At 47.0% G+C, this 19,530-nt stretch overlaps 1 protein-coding gene across 2 annotated transcripts in view; it reads left to right on the top strand.

Moving 5' to 3' along the window:
- The window catches only part of CTDSPL (CTD small phosphatase like), a 112,839-nt gene extending 93,521 nt beyond the window's left edge, over positions 1–19,318 (top strand). For both annotated transcript variants that reach the window (XM_040636969.1, XM_040636968.1), the window contains 5 exons: positions 4,325–4,426; positions 7,747–7,803; positions 11,267–11,359; positions 15,001–15,186; positions 18,948–19,318. In XM_040636969.1, coding sequence (XP_040492903.1) covers positions 4,325–4,426; positions 7,747–7,803; positions 11,267–11,359; positions 15,001–15,186; positions 18,948–19,073 — 564 coding nt within the window. In that variant the 3' untranslated portion in view covers positions 19,074–19,318. The remainder of the gene's footprint in view (positions 1–4,324; positions 4,427–7,746; positions 7,804–11,266; positions 11,360–15,000; positions 15,187–18,947) is intronic.
- Positions 19,319–19,530: the final 212 nt, after the last annotated feature.

Here is a 19,530-nt window from a genome sequence, read left to right as displayed (position 1 = left end):
TCCCTGGAATAACCACTTTCAATATTTGTTATGTATTCTTCCAGAAATCTAAATAAACATGACTGTATTTATATAAATGAGAATTTTGCAAGATGTGCAAGATGTTTTTTGCTTTAAACAATATACCTCGAACCTCTTTCCAAATATTAGTGCATAGTGAGTGGTCTACCTCATTCTTTCACACGTCCTTGATGTCATTGACTTTGTTTCTCTTTCTGGGCCATTGCAAATACTTAGGAATATTCCTGTGCACATATGTTTATGGACTTGAGTTACAGTATCTGTTGTGATCCTTTCCTAATTGTGGAAATGCTAGATCAAAGGATATATCGTCCATTCTGAGTAGATTAAGGCCAAATTGTCCTTTGAAAGCCTAATTTAAGTTCCCACCAGGAGTGTGTGGGATTACCCATTCCCTCACCCAAAATGATGATAATCAAATATTCAATCTTTGCTGACCTGTGAGTAAATAATGGTTTATCGATTCATTTCTTTGATTTGCATTTCTTTATGAATGAGGATGAACACCTTTTTGCAAGTTTATTATCTATATGTCTTTTTTCTTCCCTATTCATTTCTTCTGGATGTTCTACTGTGTTATCTTTTTCAATTCAAGGAAATGAGGACTTTCCCCCAAATTTATGGTATATCTTTTGGCCTTGGTTATAATCATTTTGGCCACAAAGAAATTTAATTTTATATAGGCAAATGTGTTAATCTTATCCTTTATGGCTCCTGAATTTTATGTTATGCTCTTAGAAAGATCTCCCCGTTTTATGACTGTGAGCCATATTTTCTCCTAGTATTTTAATGGTTTTATCACTATACTTAAATCTGTGACCCTCTGGAATTCATGTTGGTGTAAGGTATGAAGTAGTGATCCAGCTTTATTTCCTTTTCCAAGTGGCAGGGCAGTTGTCTCAATACCATTTATTGATTGATCCAGCTTTCATACCCCTCTTGAAAATGACATCTTTATCTGGACTTGACATTAAACATTCCACTCAGTAACACTGGTCTCCCAACCAGAAGCTGGGATTTGGGGCCCTCCACACATCTTACTGGAAGCCTCATGGGCTGCCTAGTAAAAGTCAGGTATTGAAGGGTAAGGAAAAGAAGCAGAGGGATGGGTTTAGAACCCTCTGAAGATGGAGTGGTCATGGCTGAGGGTGAGCACTCCAATGCTTTGACCCCAGCGAGGAATGTCACTGGTGCTGTGAGCCGACTCCTCCCATGCCCTCTCTTGTGTGAATCTCACTCCATCCTGACACCCACCACGCATGGTTACAGTGCAGCTGAGCCATAAAAGTGCTGAAAAGGGAGAAGAGAAATGCGTTTTCTAACAGGTGTCTATGCTGTTTGCCTAAGCCTTTTAATAAACAATCGTATACTTTTTTCTATCAAACCTTATGAAGAAGCCCTCAGCAGAAACAACGAATGTAATTAAAGATGGTCTAGAGTTTCCTTTGCCCCCTCCTACAGAAGCCCCGAGATCTCTGCCCTCAGCTCTGTGGCTTGGGGAGCCTACTGTGCAGACCCTGAGCCTGAGGACTCTTATGTACAAAAACCCTAGTCTGATGTGCCAAGAAGGGGGCGGGGCGGGTACTCTAAAGAACCTTAGAGTTAACTGTTCATGGCTGCCAGTTCACTACCAAGGATGGGAAATGCCAGACCTACTCCCAGGAAGAGAACTGGAATGAATGCCCTTCCCAAACCTTGGGTAGCAAGCCAAGGCTCCTTTCTTCCCCTCTCCCGCAACATGGTTTTGCCCCCTACCCCCACCTCCTCCATCCCCCTGGCAATGCCCTCCATGTGCTTTGGAGCAAGAGGTTTGTGTAGAAAAGGCTCTTCTTGATATAACTGGTGTTCCTCTTGTTCTCCAATTCTGTGGTGGCCTGAGAGGAAATTTGCCTCAGGACATTTTTAGTTAATAATTCAAGCATCACCTGAACAGATCAGTTGAAGTAACAAAGCACTGTTGCAATCATATAGCGTCCTTGCGTGTTCCAAGGACACAGCTGTCCAGAAGAATTCTTTACCAGTGGTCTGAAGAATTTGCATTAATCTAAAGGCAAACTCTCAGAGAAGCTGCGTGTATGTAGGAAGCGGGCTGAGGATTAATGGAACCCTCCTCACCCATTGCCCACAGCCCAGCCTTGTTCTCTGCAGCACAAATGCTAAGTCAGTAGCTTGCTTAAGAGTAATCTCACCCATCTCCCTCTTTTCTGTCTTCCAGTAGTACCATGAGGCCTTTTCTGTACTGTTAGCTCAGAGAATGCTTGCAAAGTGTGGGTTAAATATGCTAAGAAAGTAATTTTTGTTCTCAGGTTTGGAAAATAACTGAGCCACTTTTGGCAGATCTTTGATGTTTTCAGATTGGCTAGGGATAGACTTTCTAGAGCCTTATTTTCCAGGCTAACAATTACATAAAGTGAAAATGTTGTTTAGTATATAAACGCATTGAGAAAGGACTGGACAGATACACACTGCACTAAAAAGGGGGGCATCTGGGGAAAGGAATGGGGTGCAGGGAAAAGCGAATAGCTGTCACATATCTGTATTCTTTACAATGAGAATGTGTTTTTATTACATAATTGTGTAATAAAAAATTAAGTTTTATTCTAGTCACAGGCGTGCTTTCTGCTGTGGCCCAAACAACAGAAATAACTCAAGTCCTCTTTATTATGTTCACTTAACAGAGCTCCTCGTGCCCTGCCTTTTTAAAACACTTTTTTATACAGAACTTCTTGAGAGTTTAATTTTTCCAGCAACCTGCCTGCTTGCTGATTTATAATGAGGGACAGAGTCCTTACTAGGACCCCAAATCCCATTCCCCACATCTAAGGCACATCTCCTCACAGGTCACTTGCAGTACTGGGTGAGGATATACTGCTTGGTGAACTTTAATTAGAGTCAAGGAAGTTGGAGGCCATGAAGGCTTTTTCTTATGGTTGATGCTGGACAGGGGGAAACACCCACACTCCCTGGAGAGAGCCCCTGTAGAATTAGAATCACCACACGCAGCCTCACCCTGTCAGCCCCGACAAGGTGATCATCACATTTGCAAATTTACCTACCCTGTTGACTTCCTGTGACATTCACTATTGAACCAGCAAAGTCCAGAATTAACTCTGGATCCTTGACTCATGTTCACTTTAACCTCCCCCCTACCACCAGAAAAAGGAAATACCCATTTAAAAGGGAATACCTCTTGATTTCTTTTTTTTTTTTTCTTGTTTTTTGTTTTTGGGGTTTTTTGTTTGTTTTGACAAACTAAATTGTCTGTTCTTCAGTGGCTAGGGACACATTTTTTGTGTGTTTTGTTTTGCATTAAATAATGAACAGAGAGAGCTTGACCTTCCAGGATAGAAAATTAGCTAGTTAACCTTGGATATTAAATACACCACAAATTAAGCTAAAATACTTCAAATCATTTCTAGAATGAGGCAAGGCCCAAAGAAGTAAGACTGTAAATCAAGAATGAGGTTGGCTGAAGATACCTAGCCATTCATTCGCTCTTTACAACCTCTTTATCACAAGATTAGATTCAGCTACTACAAAGACATAAATAGGTTTTCTGATTAGCACACAGCATATGGATTAAAGTATAACTTCCAGATACTGAGAATCCAAGGGGTAACAATGCCACACTCACTCAGTATTAATACTGCAGTAAGGCAGACAGCACTTTTATTTCTATTTCCTATTATTAGAACTCACTTTGGATTGCATTTTGCTGGTGGGTCTATAGGGACTCTTCAAGTTTCTGAAAATTTTAGTCATTCAACAAACAAAAACACTGTGGTATAGCTCTAAAATATACTTCTGTACCACAGTGAATTCCAGACAAAATATGACCCCAAGAAATGGGCCTGGGAGGATGAGAGTAGCTAATACAATTGAACATTTGTTTTTGCGTAGCCCGTTTTAACAATAACAGTAGCCACTGTATATGTGCCAGGCAGAATGCTGGGCGCTTTACCACAGTTACAGCTGATAACAACCTTTCATGGTAGGTATTATTATCCCAGCTTACAGCCAAGAGAGAGACAGAGCTGATATTCAAACCCTGGCTTGTCTGCCTCCAAAGCCTAGGCCCTCAAATAACCAATCAGACGATGGCAACAGTATTTGTTAAAACTTCAGTCGCAAACTACCTAGTCCTATTGTTTTTAATAAAATTCCGTGATGTGCTTAATCATTAGGCATTTAAACGTTTGCTCTCATTTAAACCTCGTTGATACAATATGATACGATAATAAGGACATTAGTTTGTCTTTTACATAAAAGTAATAATACTGATTTTTTTTTTTTTTCATTTTAGCCGCCAGCTAAATACCTCCTTCCAGAGGTGACGGTGCTTGACTATGGAAAGAAATGTGTGGTCATTGATTTAGATGAAACATTGGTGCACAGTTCATTTAAGGTAAATCAACAAGGAAAACAATCTGTGATCTTTGTGATTCCGTCACAGTGGTATTGGAAAGGAAAAACAAAAAGGATGACATTTTGTGGTTGTTGGTCTGTGACTTCACTGTGCATGAAGAAATCCCAAGAACAGTTGCTTATTAACTCTGGTGAACATTAACTCAAGTAGTTGAATATTACATAGTTTTGGGGAAAATGCTGGGCTGCCAGTGTCACTGAGACCTCATTCTTATGAGATTTGGGTTTTCCATCCCTCCAGCCCCTGCAGGAAAACTTTTCAGGTAGCAAAAGGCAATCAATGCCCCAGGACACTACTGTGTATTTGTCAAGGTAGCCAGAGTGCTGCATGTTTTATTGGGAGGGGCAGGAGAGGCACTGTTAAACTGTCAGGCAACCTGTTATCTTGGAAGTTTTCCCAGACCAATTTTTGAAAGTGGTCCAGCTCTAAAGAAGACTTCCAGAGTGACAGCATCTGGGCAGATTCAGCCATTTATTTTGAGCTTTTTGTGACAAGAGTTTGCTGGGGGTATTTTTACAAGCTTCATAGCTAAATGAGTGTCCATCCACCTGCATGACTTCCCTTCTGAAGGGGGCGGGGCTGCAGTGATGTCACCGGGAGCATCACACCACCGTCTTCCTTCTGTTCCCTTCCTCACTCCACCTCCCTGCCAGAATGACAGCAAAAATTACAAATTCCCGGAGGGCGTCCATGTGGGAACGGCTGTGGCTACACTATTAAGAAGTGACTTCGTGAACCATCTTTCCATTTTTTGAAATGAAACAAGTTGTTTAAAAGAGGCAAATGATGAAAAGGTTTGGAAATAGGGGATTTGGTGTGTTGGGGGGAAGAAGAAGGGTCCCGGTCCTATTTTCCCGTGGGGTATTTCTGGAGATGAAACTGCTCCACTATCACTGGCCAGTTAGACCCCATTCCTCCTTTTACCTGCAGCCCTCAACTCCTCTTCCTTTGCTGAGAGATGTGAAAGGCACCATCCATGATGGGGTATGTGTCTCACATGAACCATAGTCATTCTTTGGCCATTGTATTGGGAAGTGGAGGAGCCATCAAATTGACCTGAAGACCTTTCTGTCGGAAACATCCTCCTCGTGCCTGCTTTTCACTGAACAGAAGCCTTCCTTAATAGGACCAGGCCAAGCAGTTGTCTGTGAGTCCTTTGGGAGAGTGGAGAAGATGCCACACTTAACTAGCAGTGGGAAATGGCCTGTCTGGCCACTGGGGCCTGGAAGTGTCACCTCTTTCCCCAGCACCTTGAGGGCCCTTCCAGGATTGGTCCCGTGGCTGCCATGACCTTGTGCCCCAGCTCAGCTCTGAACAGCACTGGAAGCCTTTTCTCCCCTGTGGGCAAGTTACTTAGGACTTTTCAAATCCCTCAGGAGGAAAGCCCTTTGGAGCAGGGGTCATTTGCCATTTCAGCCTACATGGCTTCCTCCCAGCGCTGCCCAGACTGCCTGAGGTTACGGAGGGTTCCTGCCTCCAAAGGCAGGGCCTGCTCAGAGGGCATTACGCCACAAGCTGATGTGAACAGCATCTCTTCATCTCTTCCCTCCCTGGCCTGCCTATATTTGCGAGCAGAATAGTCTTTGTGGTGTGGGGTTTTTTTATTCAAGTGTACTTCACATACAGAGTTGCATTAGTTCCAGGTACATAACATAATGATTCAACAGTTCTATACATTTCTCCATGTTCATCAAGATACTTGTACTCTTAAACCCTTTCATCTGTTCACCCATCCTCCCCACCTCCCCTCTGGCAACTACCTTTATCGTATGGTTTTTAGTGTTCTGGGCATTTCAGAGGCCTTGGCGAATCTGAAAGCTGTGAACCTCTCTCCTTGAAAATGTGCAGCTGTACGACACACAGGCTCTTAGACCCAGGTTAAGAACCATGGCTTGGCACGGCCTCCTTTACACCAGCACGTGAGAAGAGACAGGCTCAGACTTGCTCTGAACTGGTGAACGGTTTTTCTCTTTCAGCGTACTCTCTGGAATATGATTTCACGATCTGCTAATGCCTTTTCAGAGTTTCTTCTTTCAATCTTGGGGGTTTTAGCATGATTTTGTAGTTTAGTTGTAGAATGATAAAAAACCGAATTCATCCTTGGCCTTCCAACCACAGGAGTGAATAAACTGTACTCTTAAGCCTCAGGTGCTCTCCTGAGTGCTTAGGAATGGTTCTGCAATCTAGTATCTTCTACATATTTTCAGTTTACTTATCAGAGAACAATGTGTGTGGGTACAGTGATGGGCTTAAAGGCAGATCCCAGTTCAGACTCTGACCGGAGATGACGTACCGCACACCCCTCTCTGGACCCCTGCCCAGTGTCCACCACACATGTGCTCTCCTCCCTCTCTCTTTCCTACTTGTCCCAGGGGTTTGCATTCTTCTAATTCTCTTGGGCCTGTTCGTTAGAGTAGTTTCCACCTCATTTATGAAATTCCATTTAGAACTGTATGTAAGCCCAGGATTGACTTATGCAGGAACTGCCGAAGAATCATATTTGGATTTTAAGTGTCATTAATATTGTTAAATATGCTGAAGTTTGTGGGTGTGCTGGGCATTGTGTTACTTAGAGCAGAGCAGTCGGGGGTGGGGGGGGGGATGGCGCTGGTTCTCCCCACTGCTCAGAGCAGGAGCCGGTGCCAGGCAAGGCTGAAATCACTGATGCTCAGGACCGAGGGAGCCATGGGCACTCTTCAGACCCATTAACTACAGCTGTGGAAGAGAGGAGACATCAAGGTCTGGAGGGAAGGAGGCTGCCCAAGGTCATGGCTTGTGGCCTCTGACTTCACCCCCACGTGTCTGTGGCCCTGTTTTGTGTTCATGTGCTCAGCATCTCCTGCCGAGCAGCCCATCACAGGGCAGGCTGCATCTGTGGGTTCAATACAAATCATTCTCCCTCAAGTAGCATAGTCCTCTGGGACCATCACGCTCTCACCTCCTCCCCCTGGTGGCCCGCAGTGGTCTGCATCATCCTGGCAGGGCTCTAGGCAAGAGCTGGGGTTTCTGAGAAGTCCTATTCCCTGGCTAGGCCTTCCTACCCTTTGTCCTTTAGGCCAGGAAGATGATAGAGAGGTTGGACCAAGATGCTGAAAACGTAGTGATATTCAGAACAGAAAAAAATGTGCTTTCTTGCTTGTGTTTATTTTAAGGAACCAAAGCATAGCTGAACATCCTTTGCCTGAACTGTTTTTTCCAATAATAAAAACATTAGTCCCGGCAAGCCTTATTCTTAACTAAAGTTCCCAGTTTTATTTTGTTCTTTCAGATATAGTAATTATCATTTCTTTTCTCTCTAGCCTATTAGTAATGCTGATTTTATTGTTCCGGTTGAAATCGATGGAACTATACATCAGGTAAGAAATCAAAGCTAAATCTCAGCTGCAATTAGCATTTTTTAGTGATTACATTTCCTATGAACTTACTTCTAAATTCCCATTTCATCAATAATTTTATGACTGAATCAAAAGGGAGCAGGCTTCGTGAAATAAATACAATGGTTTTCCGCTTTTTTTTCACTCCGATGAATTTCTTTTATACTGAGTTTATAAGGGAAACTAAAATCTGTTTGTAGAAATTAGATGTGGTTGCAAGTTCAAATAGTTCTTTGATTTGATTCAGACTTTTAGAAGTTTCCATATCCCCCACTGGCCTAGCTTGATGGTCTAATTAACTTGCTCATGTAAGTGTTTTCGGCGACTCTCCTAGCAGACAACAGGAAAATGCCACGAGTCACCCACTTATGGGGGAATCTTGGGAAGGGGTGTCTATTTCCAATGCCAGCTACTCCAGACTGATCTTGTCACTCCTACATCATGTTCTCCAGGGAATCTTTAGCAAAATCCCAACCCAAAGGATGAAGAGGGAAGGGTGTGTTTTCGGATCAGGAGGCAAATTTGAATAAAGATGCCCTAGTTAATTGGCATGCATCTTTGTTCTGATATTTTTTCTTGTTATCTACATGGTGCTTCTCCAGGAATAGCTTCATTTATGAACATATTGGAACATTGTAGGAAAACTAGCCTTGGAGGTTGAGGAGTTGGGGAGATTTTGTCAGGTTTTTCACAGGGATGGTCTGACCATCTTCCTTGTCAACCCCAGGGTCGTAAAGGGACAGTCTCTGGCCTGATATGTTTATATCCCAGGAAGGAAAATCTCTCTTGGTGCTTGAGCCATTTTAAATGGATGTCTTCCCTTAATGATGCCAGTCGTCTCTTTTGGCCCTTGAGTACAGGGTGTCAGAGTTGGTGATGCCTTGGAAATCAGCTGGCCCAACCACCTCATTGTCCAGATGGGGAAATGGAGGCTCAGCCAGAGAAAGGGTTGATTCAAGGTCATGCAATGGGAAGAATTAAAATGAGACTCCCAGTCTTTTGCCCCCTGGCCCACGGCTCTTTTCCTGATGCTCTAGTCCCTTCCCTCCCCTGCCAGGAGGTCCTGCAGGAAGGGGCCCTGAGAAAGGCAGCTTATCCCTAGTGTCTCCACACTTGATGCTTTTAAAAGCCATGAGGGAGCCAAAAGGCAGGCACTTGGGCATTTAACATTTGCAAAAGCATCAGCTGAATTAACTCAGCATCTGAGAAGCAGTTAGGGCTTCGTTTATTATCTTGGCTTCTGCTACAAAGTAATGAGACAAAGGAGAGGCTCCCTACCAGCATGGCAAGAATTAGGAGAGAAATCAATCCTTCTTACCTCACAACTGTGAGCATGACCCTCGGGGCCTGACCTACTATGGCCAGCCCATTCTCGAAGGAGCCACCCCAGCTCCCCCAGCCTCCCTCCAGACTGCGCTATGACTCACATGGTGGTAGATACTCCAGAACCCCAGGGCTGGGGTCAGAAACTCTCTCTCCTGAGGGAATGAAGCCACAGGCGCCAAGAGGAGGACCAAGGCCCTGGCGAAGGCCGTGGCCTCGTTCAAGTAATCCAGGATAGGCTGTGCAGGTCCCAATGGGCCTATTCTTGGTTACTTGCACGCGGACGCGGGCCTGGACGCCGGCATCCGGGCCCAGGACCTTCCTCCCTGCCAGAGGCACCAACAACCAGAGTTCCCAAATCAGTCTCCTGCCCTTTGCGTGTAGCAAAGCTTGCTTTCTAAGCAGTATTCCCAAGGAGACTGAGGACCACAGGCCATACCCATTCCGTGGCATCGAGGAGTCTCATGGGCAAGGTGGGGGCCTGGAGCTACTGCAGCCACAAGCCCTGCCCTCACTCCCACCCCAACCTCCCAGCTCCTCACAGCCCTGTTGGCACCCACCCCAGACCACCCTGCTCCTCTGGCCCTTCACTACACCCTCGGCCACAGACCATGCTTACCCGACTCTTTCAGTTAGCCCCAAGTTCCCACCAAGTCCTGGCTCTGTGCAGAATTCCTTTGCAATGCACAGAATGCATTCTCTGTGCAATATAGAGCCCCGCCTCCCCTCTGTGACTCCACAGGACAGACAGCCACAACATCTGCCATTCACAGCCCCACACCTACTCCCCCCAACCTGCCTTTCACACTTCCTCTTCAGCCACTTCTTCTATCCCCCATCTCCTCTAAAGGGCTGGTCATGAAGGGCTCGGCCATGCTCTGACACCTGGGTATTTTCAAGCCAAGTCTCATGCTCATACTGTTTCCTCAGCCTGGAAGCTTGCTTCTTATCCTTACCAGCCTGGTGAACTCCTGTTCGTCCTGCAAGGTCCAGGCCAAATATGACTTCTGTGATTCCTTCCCCTTGAGAGGGGAGTTAACTGTGCTTAATATATCCCTGTATACAACTTCCTTATGCATGCTTATCTTGATTTGTTTTTATTTGTATCTGCTCTAGACTGTGAGCTCTTCAAGGGCAAGGCCTGTGTTTTGTTCATTTTTTAGCTTCTTCAGGCTGAGCACAGAACTGGGGCTCAGTGAATATGAGCTGAATTGAATTTTAATAAGTTTGATTTATTTTAGGGAAGTGGCTAATTTCAAATGGAATTTATTCAAGTTTTAATTAGTTCTTCCCTCCTCCCACCTTCCCTATCTTCTCTCAGCAGCTTTGCCTTCTCTCCCATCTCCCTAGTCTCCTCAGATTTGTTCAGGTCTCCCAGTCAGGAGCACGGAGCCCAGCAGCCACTCTAGGAAAGCCTCCTCTTTGCCCCCCTCTGCTTGGAGCCCCCTCCTGTTGGCTGACTGGGGGCCTGGGAGTAGGCTGGCTTCATGTCCCCTGACATCTGTTTCTGTACCAAGCCCAAGCAGAGTAACCTTTGCGGTGTCAAGTGGACAGCTTCCCAAACTGACACGGAAGGTACTTCCTGCAGCTTTGCTGGGCCTGCACTCCCACCCTAGGCCTTCCGAGCAAGGCAGGTGCTCCAGTCAAGGGTAGAAGGTGGCAGCTGGAGCAGTCCCAGAGCTGCCGGGCAGTGGGCCGGGCCTGGACCTCCTAAAGGACAGCCCCCAGACCATGGCCTATGTTCACATAGGGCCTGACCCAGAACATGTGCCAAGGAACACATGTGAGAGAATGAGTCATTTCACACAAACGTGGCACAACCCTTCCACTCACTGGTTCTGAAAATCCCTACGACCCACAGCACCATGGTCGGCTTCCCTTTCTCCCTTGGGAGGAGTGTCTGCACCAGACTCAGACCCAGAGCCCAATCTGAGGAGTGTGTGTGGCCTGAAGTGCCACCTCTGACTACATAGCCCTCATATAGTTGGGGTCTCCATGCCACACATGGAGCTGGGGCAGGAAGCAGTTACCTTCTCAGGAATTCTTCCTGCATGAGTGGTGGCCCTCGGCCACCGCCAGCGGCGGCCACGACTGACCGGCTTGCTGTTTGCGACTGTTGCAGGTGTATGTGCTGAAGCGGCCCCACGTGGATGAGTTCCTCCAGAGGATGGGGCAGCTCTTTGAGTGTGTGCTCTTTACTGCCAGCCTGGCCAAGGTATGTCCTTCTCCCAGCTGGGCACCCCCAGCCACTCCCCCCCGACTCCCTGTCTGTCAGACAGCCCGCTGTTAAGGTGGGGGAAGTGGTTTCTATGGTGACAGGTTCCCGCCCCAGATGGGATGGATGCAGGCCATGTGCATAGTACCAGCCTGAAAGGCTTCTGGGTTACCATGGTGACAGGGAGCCCTTGGAACAAATGCTCCGTGAAGTTGCTGCATGCAGCCACCTGGAGCTGGATGTCCACAGACCAGGATATCACGAATGTGTCCAGTATAACCAAGAAAAGGCATCTGCGTCTCCTCTGTTGACTGGCAGCCCACTGCGAGAGGCTCAAGCCTTTGTGTCCTTCATTAGCTTACACAGGTTTGGGGAAGGATAAGTGTCCAAGATTCACCCGCATGCACAGGCTGGAGGAGGGTTCTGACTGCCCTAGTGAGCCCTGTGAGATTGGGCAAGTGACTTCACTTCTCTCGACTCCATGTCTTCTAGAAGTTAGGGATAATTCCCGCTACGTCATGGGGTGGATCAAATGAAATAATGCATGTAAAAGGCAAAGCATACTGTCTGACTCATACTCAGCAAGTATTCATGGAGCACCTGCTGCGCTCCATATGCCTCGCAGGCTCTGTCACGTGGTACGTGCTCCTGATGTTCATTGTTTAGTTATCATCATTGTTGATGATGACAGTTCACATGGTTTGGCCTTGTAGCTTGGCATGAATCTTTGAGCCAGTGTCTACGCTGGCCCTAACCACATGGAGTGGTTTCTTTGCCTTCTCCTACTGTTAAAGGACCCCCCTCCCATATGGTTATGTCTGCCCTTTCTCAGGTGTTGCTGAGCCTAGGGGGGAGAGGCTAGGCCCCCACTCCTTGGAGGAGATCCTTGCCATGACCATCTCTCAAATCCTGACTCTGATGGGGCCAACACCATCTATTTGTGGGAGGCATCGCCAGTGTCACTGTGGGGACTCTGAAGTGGCTCCAGAGATGAGCTCTGGGGGGCCTGTGTTAGCCATCTGCTCATCTCCTGGCCTGCTGCAAGGACTCACATGCAGTTCCCCACCGCCGCCAACAATTCCTAGCTCTCTTCTTCTCTGCATGCTGAAGACTCTGACTCCAGGTTCCCAGACATCCAGCTTTGCCAGACTGCGCATTCCAGGTTTGGGCCATCTCTCGGTCACGGCTGAAATGAGAGAGAACCCCACCTGCACAGCATTCTGCCAGGCTCATTGCCAGGCCTCGAAGCATGAGCTGGTAGAGAGGGAATCCAAAACCTAGGCCTTAACTTTTGTATACTAAAAAGAACATAGCCTCAGGGAAGACAGTCTTCCCCATGGGCGCTCTTTCCTGTGAATGGCACCAAGGCCAATGGTACTGTAGCAGAGATGGCTCTCCTGGCAGTGCTCTGGGGTGCCGAGGAGCCTGAAGTGACAACTAAAGAAGTAACAAACAGGATGATTGCACCCGCCCAGGGTAGATGGAGAGTTGGTGGGATTGAGAGCTGCTACGTCGAGGGGAGGTTGGCAGAATTGAAACACTGTTGCTTGGCATTGTCCCCCACACTCACTTAAGTATCCTTGGGCAGTCTCCCTTCCTGGACTGCTCCCACCTGCGCCTCCATCTGTCTCTGCAACCCTTCTCTCAGTGCTACTCCAGCCTGGCTCAGCTGCATCCCCTCCCAGGTGCAGCCTTCCAGCCCTTTCTCCCTGTGGACAGGTGGGCACTCCCCAGTTCTTGGCTCTGGGCACCACTCCCAGCCAGCACTGCCACACTGGCCCACCGCCCAGGAGCCCATGGGAACCATCCGCTGACTGTCAGAGACCTTCGATGTCTGCTTCCTCATCTTGGTTTCCTTTATTGATGGATTCACCCAGCAAATATTTACTTAGTGCCTAACTGTGTGTGGGGCTCTGTCCTGGGCACTGGGGATGCAGCAGAGAACAAAAGAGACAAAGCCCTGCCCTCATGAAACTTTGATTCCCCACATTCATCTCCAAGGCCTGGAGCCCCCAGACTCAGACATTCCCTTGAAGGCTGTGTGCCACCACCAGTGTTAACAATTCTGGGGAAATTAACCACTGTCTCCATCTAGAGTCAGCCTTCTAACACCCCAGGGCACTTGGCTGCCCTTACCAGCTGAAAACTGCAGTGCCCACCTGGTCAGCAGGAAATACAGCCTGCTCCTGGACTCTGCTCCTCAGGATGTCTCCAGGGAAAGGAGGACATTCCCGCGGAGCTGGAGCTGCTGCCTGTAGCCCTGTGCCCTGCATCCCGCAACGTGCTGGCATTGCCCTACTCTCGTGGGCTGCTGTGCATTCCACTGCTGGCCTCCCCCCCCCAGGCTGGGGGCTTCCTGCCTCCCCTGCAGAATTGCTGGGCCTCATGACACCTGGCTGTGCTGGTCTTGGTGCTGAGGCGTGGCCTCACATAGGCCTTGGAACTAACACTCTTTTGCCTCCAGCCCCAGCCACTCAGGGCGGCCCAGTCCTTTAGACATCTTCATTTATGAAGATTTTCACTCAGGAATTACCCCTTTATTTCTTTATCCAATTCAGCCTGCTTTGGGAAAATTCCCCAGGCCATGAGAGAGGACCAAGAGGGGTGAGCCCCAACTGTGAGCTGGGCTCACACTCCTTCTCATAAAACTCTTGGACTCCAAGAAAATGAAAGTGGGTGTCTGGTACCATCCTGTGACCTTCAGGAGCTGGCCTGGCCCAGCTGCCCAGAGCACCCATATGGTCAGCGTGGCCTCATACCACGTGAGCCAGATTCAAAGTCGGCTCGCTCATTCAGTGATGAAACTGGTCTTTCCCGAGCCCCCACTATGAGGTGGGCACTATGCAGGGTGAACACGACAGACAAGCCCCGCACCCTGACCAGGGAAGAGCATATCCAGTAATCCCTGGGGGTGGTGAGTGAGCTTGTGAAGGAGACCGCTGTGAGGCAATAGTAGCCAGAAAGGGAGGGACAGGCAGGGGCTCCAGACGGGTGGCCAGGGAAGCCAAGACTGAAAGGTGAAGAGACAGAAGGAGAGGTGCATGCAGAGATCTGAGGAGAGCATGTTGCATGTGGAGGGAACACTGGTGCCGAGGCTCTGACCATGATCAAAGCCAGTGTGGCTCAGGTGATCAGCTGGGGCCAAGAGGTGGCAGAAACCACGTAGCTGCGGGTGTGTGGGGTATGGTGGGCCTCACTCCAGGGGCCACAGGTTGTAAGCAGGGAAGTGGTGTGATGGGACGTGTTTTCCAGTGGCTTCTCTGACAACAGCCAGGTGCAGGGGCTGCAAAGGAGATGCAGGGGGAGGAGGGCGGCTCTTTGGGAGGCTCACACCGCCACCCCAGGCAGCGGTTACATAGGTTGGGATCAGTGCAGTGCCAATTTACAGAGAGGGGCAGGTGGATTCAAGATCCTCTTGGAGACGGAACTGCCAAGAATTCCTGATGGATTGGATTTGAGAGGTGAAAGAAATGGAAGAATCCAGGGTATCTTACACACATGGAAAGGAAAATAACCAGGATCCTAAAACACATCCAATTACTTAAATCCCTTTCTAGAAAAATAATGCAGATCTTGCTGCAGTAGGTCAGGGTTTCTGGGCTCTTTCAGGTGCCTAGCCTTCACTGCGACCTGCTTTTCAGTACGCAGACCCCGTGGCTGACCTGCTGGACCGCTGGGGCGTGTTCCGGGCCCGGCTCTTCAGAGAATCATGCGTCTTCCATCGTGGGAACTACGTGAAAGACCTGAGTCGCCTGGGCCGGGAGCTGAGCAAAGTGATCATTGTGGACAATTCTCCTGCCTCGTACATCTTCCATCCTGAGAATGCAGTAAGTGGCCCCAGAGGGAGAGAACACAAGGCCCCATCCAGTTCCACGTTTGTGCCCGCAAGCACCTGTTTCGGCTTTCTTGTCCTTCCCTGGGTGAAATCCCAGCTCTGCCATTTAGCGGGTACCTGGCACTGACCAAGTTATTTACCCTCACTGAGCTATAGTTACCTCGTCCATCAAGTGGGGATTCTAGGGTTGCTGACCTGTAGGATGGTTGGCGGATTGAGTGTGGCAGAGCATGAAAAGCACTTAGAATGCTGTCTGCGTTGGGTAAGTGCTCAGTGAGCCTGGATCTTAGCGTTTTTCATGCTGTTACTGAGAAGGGTTCCGTCAGTCACCCTGGAGCTGGCTTCATGACTCCTATAGACTCAAAAGGCCTGGACAACCTCTTCAGCAGAAGTTCTTAAACAAGAATGAATAAAAACACCTCAGTCAAGGCCTTCAGACAAGCCTGCCAGGCTTTTCCGCCTCATAATGATGTCTTAAAAGTATACAGTGGGAACATTCCCTACATAAAACTCCCTGGAGCATGGCAGCCCTTAGTGCCTGCTCACTGGCTGCAGCCTGGCTGTCCGAGCAAGAGACAGATGCCATCCCGCTTCCCGGCCTACACCTCCATGGCAGGAGGGGCCAGCTAGGCCCACTGGTGACGGCCAAGCCCTCAGCAGTACCACCACACTGGTCCTCAGCTCAGGCAGCCCACCCTGGACAGGAGGCTTCCTCCCCAGCCCGGGCTTCTCAGACTCAACAAAAGCTTCCCCAGGGTCCTTTCCTTGAAGCCAGAACTCTGTGGCTCCACTTATAACAAAAAACTGAGATCAAGCTAGATTCATTTAGTTAGTGCGCAATGATTACTTGAGTCAACATTCCAAATTTATTATATTTAAACACGTTCATTTTAGTGAGTTAATCAAATTCAACATAATGCATTTTGTCCTGTGTCTCTAACAGATAAGGATTACTTCTTAATATAATCACAGTTCCATTATCGCATCTGACAGAACTAACAGTTTCTTAATATTATCTAATATCCAGACTGTGTTCATATTTCCCCATCATCTCAGAATGTTGTCCTACATTTGGGTTGTTTGACTCGGAATCAAACAAGGTCCAAGCACTGCTTTGGTTAATAATGTGTCTGGTAATTCTTGGATAATCTTAACAATTCTCCTTCCCCTCTCCCGTTTTCTTCCATCCTGTTGGTGAAGAATTCTGATTATTTGTCTTGCAGAAATTTCCTCTCTTCTGGATCTGTCTAGTTGCAGCCCATGGTGGTGTTTTACTGTGTTTTTCTAACTGCCATATTTCCTTTAAACTTGATTAAATGCAGGTTTAATTTTTCAGTTTTCTCAAGGATATTGTATACTTATCATGGTATCACATCAAGAGGCATATCATGTGAGGCTGTCCCACTTTTAAAGATTTTACTTTATTATTATTCGTATAATAATCCATACCCAGTGTAGAGCCCAATGTGGGGCTCGAGCCCACAACCCCAAGATCAAGATCTGAGGTGAAGAGTCAGATGCTTAACTGACTGAGCCACCCAGGCTCCCCTTTTAAAGATTTTAAATTGATCTATGGATTCAGGTGTTGTTAGCTGTTCCATGTTTTCAAATTCCCCATCAACCTTTCACCTAAAAACGTGAACAGCCGTTGATGATCATTGCCTCCATCAGCTATTTCATTAAGAATTACGAAATGGTGATTTCTAAATTCTATCATTCTTTCCATATTTGTTGGCTGGAACTTTTTTTTTTTAATCAGACTTGCACTCGTTGACTACTTGATTACCCTAAAGTCAGTTTGAATGTTGAATCAGGAAGTCAGGGTAAAGTCTTGGTTCTTTTTCTTTAATTCTTCAATCTTCAGAGTAACGAGGTGGTACTCTAACAACTTCCAAAAGTAGCCAGTGAATTTGTTTTAGGTATTAGTATGAACTCATGGATTTTTTATTGTTATAATGTAATCCATTTATTGTTCTTTTGGGTGCTCAGACGTTCACCTTTGGGCAGCGGACATCCCTTCGTATAACAATAGTCTTTGAATGCTTCCTGTTTTCTGTTGCAACAAGATGTTCCATTCTCATCTTGTCCATTTCTTGCCTCAGCCCTGGAATCAACCACTTTTCTATGGAGCCCAGTTCCTTTTAATGGAAATGGTATTTAGAGACCACAATTTGGGTGGATCCTCATTGTTACGGAGATATCCTTTGCTTCCAGTCCTTTATACTGGACAGAGCTAAAGTATACATATTTTTAGAATTAAAATTAAATCATAAATTCATATGGGTTTTTCCAATTCAGTGTTATAACAGTTTTTATTTAATTTCTTTGGTTTTTGTTTTTGTCTTTGTGTCTCCTCTTGTGCTGAAACTCTTGGTTCGTAAATATATTAACATCATTACCTATTTGACTCAGTCTATAGTACGTGTTTAATAGTTTCCAAATTGCTGTACTAACATTATCACTACTACTCAGACAACTGAATGCACGTGGGGTTTTTTGGAGAAATGTACAGCAGAACACTATGGGTTTGTTTTTTTTTTAAGATTTTATTTATTTATTCGACAGAGATAGAGACAGCCAGCGAGAGAGGGAACACAAGCAGGGGGAGTGGGAAGAGGAAGAAGCAGGCTCCCAGCAGAGGAGCCTGATGCGGGGCTCCATCCCAGAACACCGGGATCACGCCCTGAGCCGAAGGCAGACGCTTAACCGCTGTGCCACCCAGGCGCCCCAGAACACTATGTTTTAAAATCACTTGACATAATTCTCTGTGTGGCTATGTCACCAGCTTTGTATATACTTAGGTTCATTTGTTATTGCTTTGTTTTCTTGTTTAATTTTATTGCAATTATGTAACATATTTCCATGATTCCAACATCAGAACTACCAACAGAGGTGGATTTAGAGAAGTCTTGTGTCCATGTCTGCCCTCTCCCTCATTCCTGCCCTTCCCCTACGAGGAGTCATTTTTTTTGTTAATCCTTACCTTGTTTATACTTTTTAATTATACAATGAATTGTTTTGTTTCTGAGCAGTCTTTAGATCTGTAAAAGGGCCCTAAACGCTACTTTTGAACTCCTTTGATTTCCCCCAGATTTCTTTTTACATCCCTTCTTTGCACCTCTGGCTACCACCCATTACCACCCCTCTAAAACTAAGTGTAAATCCTGTCCGGGCCCGTGGCTCAGACTGTCCTGAAATTTTATACTTCTGCTTTTAACTGATCACTGCTAAGGATGGGAGGAAATTCCCCACTTGCCTTTGCCGTGCAGCGTGGCACAGTGACCCCAAGTGGTGGCTTTCCTGGCCCTGTTCATGCGCTCCCTGGTGTCAGTAGCTGGCAGGTAACCTCTGGCTCCTGGTGAGGTATAAGGAGTTGGTTGGATACAGTGGAAAGAGCTTTTGAAATTGGCAAGTAGCACGGCTAGCTCTCCTATATTCTGTGCTCTGGCCACCTTTTCTGCTGCAGGAAATCAAACCAGGCCAATGCACGAAAACTGGCATTTAGACTTCACTTAAAAAGCAAAGACACTGAACTTTGCCTTCCTCCCAAACCAGGTAGCTTTGAATGGATCTTAGTTGGGACGGGAGAACACACAAGATGATGATGATGATGATGATGATGATGACGATGGTTTTTAGCTACCTGTCTTCCTTACCAAAGAAAAGATAAAAACTGCGGGGGCCAAGTCAGGCTAGGAGCTGCCCCCAGCGCCGGGTGCGTTCTGCTGCCCCCCTGCACACACTGTCTTCCAGGTGCCCGTGCAGTCCTGGTTCGATGACATGACGGACACAGAGCTGCTGGACCTCATCCCCTTCTTTGAGGGCTTGAGCCGGGAGGACGACGTGTACAGCATGCTGCACAGACTCTGCAGTAGGTAGCGCCGGCCTCGCCGCCTCCCGCCCGCGCACCTGGAACCTCCGGCCTCGGAGAGCCGCTGGCCTCTGCTCCCCGGGAGTGGCAAGTGAGGACACTCCGTGCTCCAGGCCACGGGGGCCATGTGGCCATACCTACCTGTTTTCTTTTTTAAGAACAGAAACAACTATTTTAAAATGAACTCTTTTAACAAATTTCATAAAGGGACATGCATTTTACTGGATTTGCTTTTCTTAAAACATACCAAAAAGAAAAAAATGGAAAAAAAAAAAAAAAAGCTTGAGATCTATCAGACTTCCTTTCAACTGTTCCCCCCAACCCCTCCTCCAAGCAGACAACCTGTCCCTTTCTATCCCAGCTCGGAGCAGCTGACCCAACTCAGAATCTCTTTCCTACAGGATGAAGTGCCTTTTTGAATGTTATTTTAAGCTGAAAGTTAATTTTTCTACACAACATATTTCC

This window comes from Ursus maritimus, unplaced genomic scaffold (assembly GCF_017311325.1).
Source record: "Ursus maritimus isolate PB19 unplaced genomic scaffold, ASM1731132v1 scaffold_20, whole genome shotgun sequence".
In the NCBI taxonomy this organism is placed as follows: domain Eukaryota; kingdom Metazoa; phylum Chordata; class Mammalia; order Carnivora; family Ursidae; genus Ursus; species Ursus maritimus.
Note: the sequence above shows the minus strand (reverse complement) of the source record. Positions and strands in the feature narration are given on the sequence as shown.